Source organism: Chrysochloris asiatica, unplaced genomic scaffold (genome assembly GCF_000296735.1).
Source record: "Chrysochloris asiatica unplaced genomic scaffold, ChrAsi1.0 scaffold00019, whole genome shotgun sequence".
Taxonomy (NCBI): domain Eukaryota; kingdom Metazoa; phylum Chordata; class Mammalia; order Afrosoricida; family Chrysochloridae; genus Chrysochloris; species Chrysochloris asiatica.
The window spans coordinates 465,601-482,280 of NW_006408537.1; the positions used below are offsets into that span (position 1 = coordinate 465,601).

At 36.2% G+C, this 16,680-nt stretch overlaps 1 protein-coding gene across 1 annotated transcript in view; it reads left to right on the plus strand.

Moving 5' to 3' along the window:
* TFAP2D (transcription factor AP-2 delta (activating enhancer binding protein 2 delta)) overlaps positions 1-16,680 on the plus strand; it is a 68,976-nt gene that overhangs the window by 36,994 nt on the left and 15,302 nt on the right. Inside the window, exons 6-7 of the mRNA XM_006835705.1 lie at positions 4,119-4,260; positions 15,143-15,256. Coding sequence (XP_006835768.1) covers positions 4,119-4,260; positions 15,143-15,256 — 256 coding nt within the window. The remainder of the gene's footprint in view (positions 1-4,118; positions 4,261-15,142; positions 15,257-16,680) is intronic.

Sequence of the window (16,680 nt, forward strand, 5' to 3'; positions counted from 1 at the left end):
TTGCAGTTCAAACAACTTTGCAGTCTGACACACCAAGTGCCACACCAAGACTATATATATATAGTATTGTGAATAGTGCAAATACATGAATATAACACTCTACGTGATTTGCAAAAGAAGCTCTGGTAGCGGAGTGGTTACGAATTGGGCTGCGAACTGCAAGGTCAGCAGTTTGAAACTACCAGCTGTTCTGCGGGAGAAAGATGGGGCTTTCTGCTCCCGTAAAGATTTACAGCCTCGGAAACCCTGTACAGGGTCTCTATGAGTTGGAACCGACTCCACGGCACATAACCAACCAACTTGCTGTGCAAATGACACTACAGATGATGTTACTGTGTTAGTTGCAAGGTAAATGTGAGTCTTAAAGTTCATTTTAGGTGAAGATAGTTAATCTTCTGATGAAATGCTAAAATTATTATTTGATGGATCATACTGTTGGACTTTTTACTTCCAAATTTGGAATTTCTCAAATACTCCTCTGTCATTTCTAACAACAATGATCATTCTACTAGGTAGTATGATGTAAGATTTTTGTGCTATTTATTTTACCAAATATGCATACATTTTATTTCTTATTTGGTCATGGTGATAAGCTGCTTATAATAATTACTATCAAAAGTACATTATAATTTCACCTAAAACTGTGACCCTCCAATAAGTGGTTTATCCATTCAAAGACACTTTCCATTTACTTATGTTATCTTTCTATTTAAAACAGGGAAGGAAAAAGTAACTAAGCAATGTTCTCTACCACATAAATAATAAAATCTCAATTAAAGACATGCTGTTTCTAATTTGCAACAAAGAGAAGAACAAAACCAAAACCATGATCATATAATTAAAAAAATATATTATCTCCATTAGTGTGTTTATTTCACTTCAATATTTTATAGTAGATTGGATTCTTCTGTCAAAGCCTAGACTAGGACTGTGCATATTGTGAGGTAAAGTAAGTGGCTAAAGATATGTGAATACATAAAGAAATAAATAACAACATCAATATCTGTTGGTAACAAAAACAATTAAATATACGTGCATAAATGCAAGTCCAATTTTGATGTTTGACTAATATCTGTGCATATAGAAACTTCAAATCAAGACATTAGCTAGTCTTTGTATATTAGTTAGAGTGGTCCTTTCTATTGTCAAATGTACTTTTCTGTCAACAAGGGCAAGGACTTCACCAGTTCCTATCTGGTTACTGTGCATAAATAAGGCAATTCAACCATTACTAAAGAGTTGTTCACCTTATTTCTTCCTAATATGTACTGTAGGATAAGCACTGTACTGCAAGGTCATTTGAACTTCAAGGTCATTGGTTCAAATTCATCAGCTGCTCCTTGAAAACACTATAGAGGGTTGCAATGGGTCACAACCAACTTGACAGCACTTACCAACATCAATATGGATTAAGAAAAACTTTAAAGATAAAAACCTCTTTTCTTAAAAGAAAAAAAAAGCTATATAAGTTTTGAACCATAGTTAATGATAGTCATAATAAAGATTTTAGGAATATGTACTGAGGCTTACAATTTATTAGAGCTATAATAAAAATATAAAAGGATAAAAAATATGGATTGTAGATGGACAGAGGTACAGAAACAAAGATATATGATAAAAATTAATTTATTAAAATATTAAGGGCAGATATATGGGTTGTTGTAGTTAAGTGCCATCAAGTTGGTTCCAACCCATAGTGACCCTGCATAGGGTTCTGAGGCGCAGCTGGTGAGCTTGAACCGCCAACCTTGCAGTTCAAATGGCTTTGCAGTCTGGCGCATTAACCCACAGCACCACACCAGGACTCCAATTGATATATGGGTGGTCACTGTAAATTTCTTTCAACTTTGCCATATATGTTTGAAATTTTTCTTAACAAAATGTTTTACAAAACCTTAGGAATTGGCTTTGTGTGTGTGTGTGTGTGTGTGTGTGTAAGATTTCTGGTTTAAAGGAAGGCAAAGCATGCAAGGGTAACTTAAGGGAAAATTACTCACAGAATTCTATTTTCTCAGCACTATTGTATCCTTAAAGGTTTCCTTGGTTTTTATTATTGGTGACTTTCTTTGTAAATATGAGTATTATCTATCCCATTCTGAAAGACTAATCTAAAAAAAGGTAGACTCTTAACTAAGGATATTTCCATTGATATTAGCTATTCTAGTTTGGCTATTTTCTAAATCTATAAACTTCTCCTCCTCCTCAATATTTTAACTAATAACATTTTTTTCCCCTTTTGAATACAAGAATTAAGAATTATTCTCACTGAATAAGCTGTTTTTTCTGTAAATGTAAAATAGGAAGAAATCCATTACTTTTTATGCTGATACTTTGAGCAATCACCAAACAAGGTTCATGTGATTTGCTCATCAAGTCTTACTTATTATTTCTTCATGACAAAATTTAAACCTATGGCTGTCAGATCACCTCTTTTCCTTCTTTGATTTTCTGTAAAATATTTTGTTCCCAACACACATGATACTTATAATATACTGTATTGTGTTGTTGTTAAGTGCTATCAAGTCAGTTACAATTTCCAGTCACCCTGCTTAGAGCTTTCAAGGAGTAGGTTTGAACCACTGACTTGTGGTTAGATATATAGTGCTTATCCTAGAACACCACCCCATAATGGTTACGAATCAGGCTCCTAACCTCAAATCAAGATATTAGCTAGTCTTTGTATATTAGTTACAGTTGTTCCATGGGAGAAAGATGAGGCTTTCTGCTCCTGTAAAGATTTGCAGCCTTAGAAACCCTGTGCAGGGTCACTATGAGTCGGAACCAACTCCACGGTACTTAACAACAACAACGTCAATATAATGTCAACAAACATGTATAGATTATAGAGTTTGTTTAAATAAAATGTAAATTAAAAGTCATACTGAGGTATTTAAAAATTATTTCTATTATCAATAGGACTGCAATTTTCTTAGAGACTGGACAATCCTTGACTTGGCTTTATATCTTTCAATATATAGACCTAACCCTGAGCCTTGAACAAAATAGGTGTTCAGGATCTATTCATTGACGCATGATTTTTAAAGCTGTGCAGATCAATTAAGATTTTATTTGAGTTTTTAAAAGCCTAAGCTTTGTCTTCTAGATGGATTTTCATCACCGCTGGTAGCATAGTAGTTACAAATCGGGCTGCGAACTCAAGGTCCCAGTTCAAAACTACCAGCTGCTCCATGGGAGAAAGATGAGGCGTTCTGCTCCCGCAAAGATTAACAGCCTTGGAGACCCTGTGCAGGGTCACTATGAGTCGGAACCGACTCCTCGGCACATAACAACAATAACAACAATCTTTAAAAATATATATTTTGTGATAAAACAAAAATTATATCAGATTTTATTATAATAGAAGCATTAAACATGGTCTATAAATACTAAAGCTTTCTATTGTTGTTGTTGTTGTTGTTAAGTGCCATCGCGTCGATTCTAACCCATACCGACCCTATGTAGGGTTTCCAAGGAGCAGCTGGTGAGCTTGAACCACCAACCTTGAAGTTCTAATAACTTCAGTCTGATGCATTAGCCCACAGCGCCACACCAGGACTCCATAACACCTGATAATTCTAGTTGTATAATTGTATGGTATGCTGGCTCTAGCAATGAAATTGATATAATTCATTTATATTATTTTCCAAAATACTCCAATCACTTTGAACGTTATTTGGGTTCTTTGCATATTATAATAGTGTCTCATGAAAAAGGTATCTGACTATCTCAGGTATACTAAGAATAGATTGTAAATTAAGGACCTACAAAGTGGCCCACTCATGAACTTTTCCCTAGGGTATGGATGTGTAGAATCTCAGAAGTCAGTCTACTTTCATGGTTGAGAAAGGGAGTCAGAACTCCTGAATTCTGTTTCTAGTTTCTCTGTTCATAACCTCATTAGGTAAGTAGCCTCTGTTCTGTCTCTTCTGAGAAAAAGGGGAAAAAAAAAAAAAAAAAACAGACAGAAAAAATCCTCTCTCTTGGATTGGTTAAAACAAACAGAAGAAATGATCCTTCTGGTCACAACTAGCAACAAGGCTACAGGAAAATGTAAGGTATTAGTATTACTGAGGTTGGACGTTCCTGAGAAACTGATTCATGTTGTTGTCTGCCAACAGGGGAGGCTTTACACTTGGCTCGAGATTTTGGCTACACTTGTGAAACTGAGTTTCCAGCCAAAGCAGTAGGAGAACATCTTGCCAGACAACATATGGAACAGAAAGAACAGACAGCAAGGAAAAAGATGATCCTGGCGACCAAGTAAGCAGAACGGGAAAGCCTCTGTGTGCTTTCATCCTCAGTTTTTAAATAATCTGTGAATGAAAGAAATTGCATATAAAACACCAATTCTCTAAAGCATGAGATATCATATAACTAGCTCAAACTAGGATTGCACCCTGTCTATGACGAGGCTTAAAATCTGCTCTTGACTAGTGATGGGGTTGTCAATGGCAATGCGGAAAGTTCTTAGAAGACGTCTTTAGAAAACATTTCTAGGAAATGCGGATTTCATTCAAATATGTGGGGATTTCAAAAAGTTTGTGGAAAAGCTGAGTGAAAAGGTAATGGAATTTTTCCATGGACTTTTTGAAGCCTCCTTATATGCCTTTGTTGTTTGGTGCCATAAAGTTGGCTCTGACTCTTAGTGACATTAGCATTGCCTGGTTCTTCACTATCATTATAATTGTTGCTAGTTTGGGCCCAATGTTGCACCCACTGCTTCAATCCGCATCTTTGAGATTCTCCCTCTTTCTTTACTGACTCTTTATAAAGTAAAATGTACTTCTTCTGTGATTGGTTCCTCATGACATGTCCAAAGTAAACTCTTGATTGCTATATAATGATGTCTGTGTCACTATGCCTTAACAAATTATGAATGTTCAAGAATGACAAAAGATGATGACCTAGATAGGTCATAGGAGTTAACAGAAAACCTCTGAAGTGAAGGATCACAAGAGGGCCCATGTTTTCCTTTCAGTTTTATGAAGCAAAAGTTCCTATAATGTAGCACCCCTCCCTTAGTGATAGTTCAAAAAGAAAATCTATAATGAATGTGAAAGCAGGTGATTTCCCAGTAATTTTTTACAATTTAAAAATATATACAAAAAGTTGCAATTAAATAATAGAGGAAACAATTTGGAGAAATATAGCAATAAATAATAGCTTGGGTAAGATACCTCCAAAATTCTCTCAAACTTGAAAGGTCTTCAGTAATTAATGGGAGAAGTACCATAACTGTGCAAACACCTTGCAGGCTTGTATGTTCCACTTAACACCATGTTCAGAAATTTTAGAGAAAATCTTTGCCATCTTTGTTATATATGTTGTTGTTGTTCAGTGCTGTTGAGTCGGTTCTAACTCATAGCAACCCTGTATAGGCTTTCTAAGGAGTGCCTGGTGGATTTGAACTACTGAACTGCAGTAAGCAGTCCAGTGCTTATCCTACAGCACCACATCAGAACTCCTTGCTACATATAGACCACTAATTAGAGTATCTAACTGTATAACTCTATGTCAATCTTAAAAATTAGTCACAGCGGATTAAATTATCATTTACAAATGTGTTGCTTATTTGGCGAAATTTTCAAGAGAAAGTGTATTATAAATAGTATGACAAATATCTCTTCTTATAAATTGATTTTCTTTTAAATCTAATAGCTTTCAAACATATTGGCTGAAGCTTAAACTGACTCCAAATCATAAAACCAAAATGGAGGATTTCTTCTTCCAGGAGCTTGCAATGTTACATAAGCACTTTATAAATTATGTGGAACACCTATAGTCCAAAAGTTTTGCCCAAGATGCTTCAGTCCCTTCATCTGGGTCTGTATGGCTGTGGCAGTCATTGTTTGGGTCTAGGATTATAATTACACATTGTACCTTCTTCTGACTGTACTAAATAATTCTCTCTTCTTGCTTGTCCTAAAGAAGAGATAAAGAAAAGGTGGTAGCAAATGGAGAAAGGAGAAAGCAAAGCAAGGAAAAAAGGGGGAGAAGGATTGCAGAAATAGAGAATGAAGACCAGGACATAGAAAAAGAAAATTATGATGCAGGTATAAAAGTTGGACTTAGAATTGGGGAATTAATTTTTATGCCGGAGAAGCTCCTGAAAACCTGCTAGTAGAGATACCTTAACCCAGACCTTTTGCATAGTTTATCTCCTGGGAACCTCTGTTGCTACTTAGCCTGTTCTCTTCCACTCTTCCAAAGTTTCTAGATACGGAGGGGTCTTCATCAGTCATAGTTCAGTTTCACCAGAGGAACTGAAAGTACATGTAAGTAGTTAGTTTGAATTTTTGATATAAAGACTTGTTTCGGCTTAAGAAAAACAGTTTTAGATGTTAAGTAATATTCGGGAGCTGATTCCAAAGCATGCATCAATCTAGCTAGCAGGATCAAGCAGATTTTCCAGCATGCATATATCTATTATGTTTCTGAATGATAATATTGTCCTAAAATATTATCCAATATTATCTTCATACTTTTGCCTTGAAATTATTTGGTTGCTGCTTCAGTATGCATTTCCTAATCCATAGAAACTCATTTTGCCCCAGTTCCACTACCACCTATAACAATGTTGTTGTTAAGTGCAGGCCTGTCAGTTCCGACTCATAACGACCCTGTATAGGGTTTCTGAGGAGCGGTGGATGGATTTGAAATCCAACCTTGTGGTAGTAGTCCTGTGCTTATCTTACAGTGCCACACTGGGACTCTACTTGTAGTGATGCAGCCGTCGATATTCCAGACACAAATTTCCATTTTCTTGGAGGATCGGAGTAAGACAATTTTTGAGCTGAACAGTCTTAAAGTGTTCAGGAAACTGGCTGTATTCAGATTTTTGTCGCAAGTTATTTTTCATAAAAGTAAATGCTGTAGAGAGATAGAGCAGTTTAAGACTCCAGGCCCATGGAATGAGAAAGGCTGTGTGCCTCTGGACATTTAAGTGATTATGTATATTTTCTATGAGATATATGTACATCAAAAAAAAAGGAGAAGAATAAGAAAAAAGGGAAATAGGTAAATACTGTTAACTGATGGTTCATGGCAGTGGAGTCAGTTCTGACTCACAGTGACCCTGCATAGAGTTTCTGAGGCTGTAAATCTTTATGGGAGCAGAAAGCTTTCTTTCATGATGATGCATGGAGGGTATTGTAATCATTGCAATGAAACCAAATATGATTTGTTAAATATAATCCTGATGATCTGCCCTGTAAACTTTCACTCAATTCACAATAAAATCTTTTGGGAATACTGGGTCCAGAGACAGTGACATGGCCACAGAGGAATAGAGAGTAAAGCATCCACTGATATGAAGTGAGGGAGATGTACAAGAACACCCATACTTGTAGATAGTACCCACTTGACCAGGCAATGGCTGGATGATCAGAACTCAACTTGGAGAAGAAAGAAGAGGGAAAAAAAGAGTAATCTGCTACAATTTAATGAATGTGACCTATACTTATAGATATAGTAGCTCAAAAGAGGGAACAAATCTTTACAATGAGGATCATTCCCACCCCCTCAGTACACAGGGTTGACAGGGATGAAAACTTCAACATTGGCTACCCAAAATGGATAATGACAAGAAATGACTGGCTTACAAGCATTCAAGAGGGAGCCTAGTTTCAGAGGGTGTGGGGGAAGGTGGAATCTCCACTGAGTGGTTTCCAGTCTGACTGGAGGGGGCTGATGAAAGGAGATGGGAATAAGACTCTTGTGGTACAATAGTGAATAATTGCTATCAGGACTGATTGTGAGGATTGGAAATGTAAAGGTAGATGTTTTGTAACAAAAGGAGGGTAGTGGTTGATTTTGCAGTCCAGGAACGGAGGTCCCTGGGACCATTAAGGGAGAAGAGTGGAGTGAGGGACCCTACCGAGAGAAGCAGTGACACCAGAGATGGAGGCAGAGACAATGACATGGAGAGATGGAATGGCTGGGGACTCTAAACACAGGGAGGGAGAGGGGCTGTGTGCTAGGGGGCAGGCTTGCGGGGTATACCCTTTAGTTGTTTGATGATGCACAGAGGGCATTGTAATCATTGTAATGAAATACAATAGGGTGGATGTAAAGCTAATGTTCTCCCATGTAAATTATAACATAATTCACAGTAAAAATTTAAAAAAAAAAACTATTTTTAAGTAAATGTTAACAGAAATTGAAGGATCTCTGTAGCATACTGGGTTACCCATTGGGCTGCAAACCACAAAGTCAGCAGTTTAAATCTACCAGTCACTCCTTGGGAGAAAGATGAGGCTTTCTGAGCCCATAAAGATTTACAGCTTCCGAAGCCCTATACAAGTCGGAGTCGACTCCATGGCATTTAACCTTCACCAGAAGCAGCAGAAACTGAGCAAAGCAAGAGAAGACATCCATAGACTTGGAAAAGCTCTGCTGATGCATCTATTTTGCCATAATCAATTTTACCAGGAAATAGCATTTTCCTTTTAATTGGGATTTATTTTTGGTGTTGCTGTTAAGTGCCATCGAGTCTGTTCCAACTCATAGCGACCCTGTATAGGGTTTCCAAGGAGTGGCTTGTGAATTTGAACTGCCAACCTTGTAGTTTGCAGTCCAGTGCTGATCCTACAGTGCCAAATAATATATGTTATTTGGGGTAATATTTTGAATTTTTATTTCATTAAACATTACAGGAACATATTATTTCCTTTAATACCTCTGCCCATAACTGGAAATTTTAGGGCCATTAAATGTCAAGCAAGAATGGATTTTGCTCGTTCCAATCACTTTAGTTTACAGTCCAGTAAATAAGCCTGATGGAAAAAACTCTCCGTAAACACTAGAAATTAGGAGAAGGACTTTGTAAAATTTTTTGGTTTTGCTTTTATTTTTTATATCCACTCCATTTTCTTATTAAACAAGGTGAAGCAATAATTAAAGAATCAGACTGTGGAGTGTTAGCAAGCACATACAATAAAACTAGTAATCAATATCAGTAGATAAATTAAGGAATATGTAAGAATAGCATGCTAATGAATGCAACATATGAATGGATTGAATTGAACAGTTTTCAGTGACCTCCACCCAGCATCAATGGTAAACACATTGAATATTTACATCAATTAAAATGCTCAAAATTGAAACTAGGGGTGCTGCGTGGATATTTATCACATTCTAACAACCTTAGGTTTGTTCATAGGACTATAACAATTGTATCTAAAATATATCCCAAATCTAAAATTCCTTAGATGGGAGACCCCATAGCTGATCTGCACTGGCAACTTGAATTACATATTTCTTTTTCACCTCCATGAATAACAGATTTCGTTGTATTAAATTATGCCACCAAGTATACAATCTTATGAAGGACCCAATGATTAGTGTTGTTAGTCTCCTAATTCCTCTTTGTTTTTAGTGTTTTGTTGACTCACTAAATATTTTGGTGTAATTAAAACAATTATTTAGGAGGAGGAATAGAAACTGAATTAAATAATTCTGCATTCCAAAACTGTAGAGGACAAAATTTGTTTACTTGATTCATGGAAAACAAACTTGTTTATTGAATATTAAACTAAATATGCTTAATTAATCTGCATTTGGGTCATGCAGAATAGTTTACAATATTGAATTGATTTTCATGAAGTGTTATGATAATATTAATCATCAGAAGAGATAAAGAACTTTGAATTCAGCCTTAAGCTAAAAAATAATTCCCTTAAGGATAGTGATGGAAGTGATAAAGTTAGAATTTATGATTCATCAAGGATCATACTGAGTTATATAATTCATAAGATGACATTTTATTTTGAGAAAGAGAAGCACTTCTTATTGTAATTTCACAATGAAATTTAAAATAATAAAACAAGTCATAAAAATAATAATTCTCCGTCATAACAAGATGAGGAGGATAGTTGCATAAGGAAATCTATAGGATTGGTGTTGTAAAGTGTAGCTCCATGAATTAGCAACAGAATTAAATAGCGAAGGCTGAGAATTCTATTTCTTGTCCTGCTTACATAGCTTCATGTATGTAATTAACTGGCCTAACATCAGTTATGTTTTTTCCTTACATTGCCTTTTTCTCATTTCTTCATTAACTTTAGGTTTATTGTGACTTGCTGTATTGTCACCTTTGTTGTTAGGAACCATTAAGTCAGTACCAACTCATAGTGACCCTATGCACAGCAGAACGAAACACTGCCCAATCCTGGGCCACCCTCACTACAGTTGCCACGCTTGAGTCCATCGATGCTGCCACTTTGCCAATCCATCTTGTTGGGGGGCGTATTCCTTTTTTTCTCCCACCCTCCACTTTACCAAACATGATATCCTTCTCCAGTGACTGACTGGTCCCTCTTGACAATATGTCCAAAGTATGAGAGACGAAGTTTGGCCGTCCTGGCCTCCAAGGAACACTCGGGCTGCACTTCTTCCAAGACAAATCTTTGTTCTTTTGGCAGCCCATGGTATTTTCAATATTCTCCTCTCCAACACCATAAATCAAAAACATCAATTCTTCTATAGTCTTCCTTATTCACTGTCCAACTTTCACATGCATATGAGGTTATTGAAAATACCATGGTTTTGGCCAGTAGCACCTTAGTCCTCAAACTGAAATATTTGCTCATCAACACTTTAAAAGGGTTTTGTGCTTCAGATTTGCCTAAAACAATATGTTGATTTCCTGACTGCTGTTTCCATGACTGTTGATGGTTGATTCAAGCAAAATGAAGTCTTTGACACCTTCAATATTTTCTTGATTTATATTGATGTTGTTTACTGGTCCAGCGGTGAGCATTTTTCTTTTCTTTATAATGAGATGCAACCCATACTGAAGGCTCTGATCTTTGATCTTCACCAGTAAGTTGATTTTAAGTCCTCTTCACTTTCTGCAAGCAAGGTTTGTATCATCTACATATCATAGGTTATTAATGAGTCTTCCTTAGTCTTGATGCTATGTTCTTCTTCATATAATCAAATTTCTCAGATTATGTGACCATAGCTTGGCATGATTCACACAATTGAAAGTCTTTATGTAGTCAATAAAGCTTGAACCTCTGGAGTTATCACCTTACAAATTAGCTTATGCAATTATCCAGATAATTTCCATATCACATAAGAACTAAAGCAATGATTCGACATTTACTTAATTTTTAAAACGATTTCTTTTAGTGGAGTCCTGGTGTGGTTCTGTGGGTTAATGAATTTGACTGCAAAGTTGATTTGAACCACAAGGTCACAAGCCGCTCTTCAGATACCCTATACAAGGTTGCTATGATTCAAGATCAACTTCGTGGCACTTAACAAAAACAACATACACATTAAATAAGAATGGTGAACAGATACAACCCTGGTGCACATATTTCCTAATTTATATTTCCTAATTTTAAACAATTCAGTATTTGCTTGCTCTGTTTGAACAACTACCTCTTGGTCAATGTACAGGTTCCTCATGAGTACAATTAAGTGTTCTGGAATACTCATTCTCTGTAATATTGTCTATAACTTGTCATGATCCACATAATTGAAAGCCTTTGAGTAGTCAATAAAGCACAGGTAAACATCTCTCTGATATTCTCGGCTTTCAGCCAAGATCCACTGGGTGTCATCAATGATATCCCTCATTCCACATTCTCATCTGAATCTACCTTGAACCTCTGGCAGTTTTTTGTCAATGTACTGTTGCTGCCAATTTTTTAATCATCTTAAGCCACTTTCACTTGCATGCAGTATCAATGATAATGTCCAATGATTTCCACATTCCACTGGGTCACCTCTCTTTAGAATGGACACAAATATGGATCTCTTCCAATGAGTTGGTCTTCTAAATTTCTTGGTATAGATGAGTGAGTGCCTCCAGTGCTGACTCAGTTTGTTGAAAGATTTCAATTTGTAGTCCATCAATTCCCAGAGCTTTGTTCTTTACCAATAACTTCAGTGCATCTTGGACTTTTTCCTTCAGTATCACTGGCTCTTGATCATATGCTACCTCTTGAGGTGTTTGAAAATCGACTATTTCTTTTTGGTACAGTGGCTCTATGTATTCCTTCCATATTCTTTTGATGCTTTCTGCACCAGTCAATATATTGTCCATAGAATCCAATATTTCAAATTGAGGCTGGAATTTTTTCTTCAGTTCCTTCAGCTTGAGAAATGCTGAGTGTATTATTCCTTTTTGGTTTTCTAACTCCAGGTCTTTGCAAATTTCATTATAATACTTGACTTTGTCTTCTCAATTTATCCCTTGACATTTTCTTTTCAGCTCTTTACTTCCTCATTTCTTCCATTTGTGTTAGCACCTGTACTCCATAGAACAAGTTTCAGAGTCTCTTCTGACATCCCTTTTAGTCTTTTCCTGCTTTCTTGTCTTCTTAGTGACCTTTTGCCTTCTTCTTGTATGATGTTCTTGATGTCATCCCACAACTTTTCTAGTCTTCAGTTATTCGTGTCTAATTCATCATATCTATTCGCAGGATGACCTTTAAATTCATGTGAGATATGTTCAAGGTCATATTTTGGCTATCATGGACTTGTTTTACTTTTCTTCAGCTTCGGTTTGAACTTGTATATGAGCAATTGATTGTCTGTTCCATAGTCTGCCCCTGGTCTTGTTTTGGCTGATGGTATGGAACTTGTGTTTTATGAATGCTGACAGAGCAAATTAGATTTCCATTTGACAATTTATTCTTACTATTTCCTCACACTTGACCTGTCCCATCCATCTAGTTTCTATGCTCTTCCTTGTCTTCTCATCCTTGTTATTCGGTAAATGTTGACATGGGTTTCCTATAGTTGATTGTTTAACGGAGCATCCCCAACACAGGTTTTGTTTATTTTATAGGTCATCCTATTATTTAATTGAAAGGTGACCTCTGGAAGTGGTTTCAGTTCCAAGTTAAAGGGTCCCTGTGGGTAATAAATAATCTTTGTTCCCTCTAGTCTCTATCAGTCTGGTTTTTTAGGAATTTGGGTTTTGTTCTACATTTTTCTCCTATACTAATCAGGACCTTCTATTGTGTCCCTGGTCATATCTGTCAACAATGATAGCCAGGTACCATCTAGTTCTGGTCTCAGACTGGAGGAAGATATGGTTCATGTGGGCCATTAGTCCTATGGACTGATTTCTTCTTTGAGTCTTTGATTTGCTTTGCATAAATATTCTTAATGAAACTACACATGTGCAGTTCTTATAAACACATGTTAAGATGCTTTTTCATGGTTATTGGTGATGGTTGTGTGCTGACATCAGTTCCATCCATAGTGACCCTATGATGGAAACCCTATAGGGTTTCCAAGGTTGTAAATCTTTATAAGAGCAGAAACTTTCATCTTTCTCCTTTGGATCAGCTGGTGGATTTGAACTGCAGACCTTGTGGTTAGCAGCTCAAAGAGTAACCCACTATGCTAGTAGGATATAGAGACTACTAAAATTTTAGTCAGGGACTTGGAAGATTCTGTTTCATATTCTACTTTATTTTAAACAGATAAGGACTTGTTTTTGTCTTCTTTCCTTTTCACCTGCTTCTGTAAAAATGAACAAGCAAATTCTTTGAGATGATACAATACTCATTAAAACCTGGGGAATAAATCAGAGGCTCATTTTCCATAAAAAGAAAAGTATGACAATCTTTGGCAGAATTTAACAAACTCTGGACACCTAGTAATAAGCAAGGCTCTACTGCCTTCAAGATATGTTCTCACTTTTTAGTCGCTTGTTAATGACACAAATATTTTGGAGCCCAGAGTGCTAAGGTCCATGCAGTGGTGTTCACATAAAGTAATTGGGCTCTTTTGTCCTTTACTTTGGTTGTTTTTCTAATCATGTTGTTGTTAAGTATCATCAGGTCGATTCTGACTCACAGCAACTATGTATGCGGTTTCTAAGGAATGGCTGGTGAGTTTGAATTGCCAACCTTGGGATTAGCTGTCTAGTGCTATCGTATAGCACCAAACAAGGGCTTATCATAGTCAGGGCTATAATGATTGTATTTTGAATCACAAGGTGGTGATTCAAACTCACCAGTCGCTCCTTGGAAACACTATAGAGGGCTGCTATGAGTCATAACGGACTTGATGACAGTTTGTTAAATTCTGCCATAGATCGTTAGTCATATTTAAGTTGTGTATTTGTTCTCACTGTCCTTTTTCATATTATTCCACCACTGCCCCCTAAGCTTCTCTATTAAACTTTCAAGGTACTGTTGTCAGTTTGAACCCACACTGGTTAAACATTTGGAAAGTACAATGCTCAAGGCAGACATGCTTTACTAATTAAGCTAAACTGATGTTTGGTTCAAAAACAGACTTTGGGAAAATTTTGGTTTGAGGTTTTGGGTTTAAAGATAATTTTTGGAAAATAATTGTGGGTGTTCATCCAGTTTTATTAAAAAATTGGTTTTCTTATATGTTCTGCAACTTTTGAAGTATATCATTTTGATAATTCTAGATTTCAGCAATTGATACTTAAGTATCACATGAGCTTAATTTTTACCCAACATACACAGTAGTGCTTTAACTAAAACTACAACCAATAACAAATTATAATAGTTGAAAAAAAAAAATCAGAAAGAAAATATTTTTGAGAGTACTTTTTTTTAAAAAAAAAGACAACTTACCTGGAATCGTCATGAGGTTAGTGGACTAAATTGTGGATTTAGTGCTTCTAAATTTGTTTCTAAATGTGCTTCAAATATTGGTTTTTAAAGTTAGTTTCAAAAAAGCCTGAATTATAATGCAGCATTGCACAAAATAATTTTCCAACGTTTATTTGAATCATGGTTGTGAAGTAAGATTATAACTTTAATTAAACTTGTTTATAGATATGATACCCAAAAAATTCATTTCAATTTAAAAAAAAGGTAATTCCAAATTTTGAACTTGTCGTATAGCTATCCCTTATCTTGAAATTGTCCTTCAATAGTCACCTAAAATAAAATGAGCATTTCTTTTGTCAGTATCCACAGGCTGGTATTATTTTTTTCTTTAAGTTTTATGATCTTCCTTTAGAACCTGAGAGCAAAATTGACACTGTGAACCTCATCTGTATGTTGTGAAGGGAACTTTGGAGGTTGGTTTATAAAATTTTATCTTGTCCTCTTTAAAAAAGAGAACAAAGTTTTGGTTAATGATATATAAGCCCCATTTCAAAGGTTCAATTTCAATTATGAATCTTTTGTTTTAGACAAATTTGTAAAGAATTCCAAGACCTCTTGAGCCAAGATAGATCTCCGCTGGGATCCTCCAGACCCACTCCAATTCTAGATCTTGACATCCAGAGACACTTAACACATTTCAGGTACGGCTGGTTTTCCAATTTGCTCAGATTCTCTTTTAAATTGTTAAATTGTTTTACTAATTCAAAAGTTTTTACATCCCCATCACAGCTCAATTCATAAACCTCACTCATACTCATATGGAGGCAAAACTTTTTGAAATCCAAGTATTTAAGATCAAATTTATTAAATTATGTATGAATCCTTTTAGGTCAGAAAATGGAAAATCTTTATAATACTGATGGGGGGGTGTACTGTCGAGTCAATTTTGACTCATAGTGACACTGTGTAGGGTTTTCAAGAGTGGCTGGTGGGCTTGAATTGGTGACCTTGTAGTTATCAGTCCAGTGCTTATCCAGTAGCACCGCAATAGGTCTCACAATAATTATATTTATGAAGTTCTGGTGTGGCGCTGTAGATTCATGTGCTGGACTGTAAAGTCGATTTGATCAGGAAATTGTGACTTATAAAAATTAAAATAAATATTATTTCAAATAATATTTGTTGTTGTTGCTGTTAAGTGTCATCGAGTCTGTTCTGACTCATAGCAATGCTGCATAGGGTTTCCAAGGCGTGGCTGGTGAGTTTGAACTGCTGAACTTGTAGGTCAAACCAACCTTGCAGTCCATCTCTAATCCTACAGTATCACACCAAAACTCCATTTACTTAGCACATTTAAATCAGGAGTCTGAAATCCTTTAATCAAACAATTCCTATTTTGTGTGTGATAAAATTATTGAACTAAGGAGCTCTGGTAGCGTAGTGGTTACGAATTGGGCTGCGAACCTTAAGGTCAGCGGTTCGAAACTACCAGCCGCTCTGCGGGAGAAAGATGAGGCTTTCTACTCCCGTAAGGATTTACACCCTCGGAAACCCTGTACAGGGTCGCTATGGGTTGGCTCCGACTCGACGGCACTTAACAACAACAACAACAATCAGATGATATGACAGAAATTAATGAGATACCATGGATTGAGTTTTCAGAAGTGTGTTAATTATAACTCAACTAGAAGCTACAAATGGGTTTGTCTTACAATATAAGGTTCTTAAATTAAATCACAGCCGTGCATTTTGAAGAGTTGAAGCCGAAAAAATTCCCCAAAACTGTGTATTGCTATCAAGTTGATTCTGAATTCTGCAGACCCTGTAGGCCACCAGAATAGAGCTGCTCCGCAGGATTGTCAAGACTGGAATTTTTATAAAAGCCAGCTGTCACATCTTTCTCCTAGTAGATTTGAACTGCCAACCATTTCGCTAGCAGACAAGTGCTTAACCATTGTGCTACCAAGGCTTATTTTGAGAGGCTAGAATGTATTATTAAAAAGCAGATTTTAAATTTCATTTTTTGAGGAACTTTGGATGAGAATAGATTTTTTCCCCCTGATTAGTTGATGGCTAATTTGTAATGAGGGAAAGAATCTGATGATCTCTCAGATAACTTTCAGTT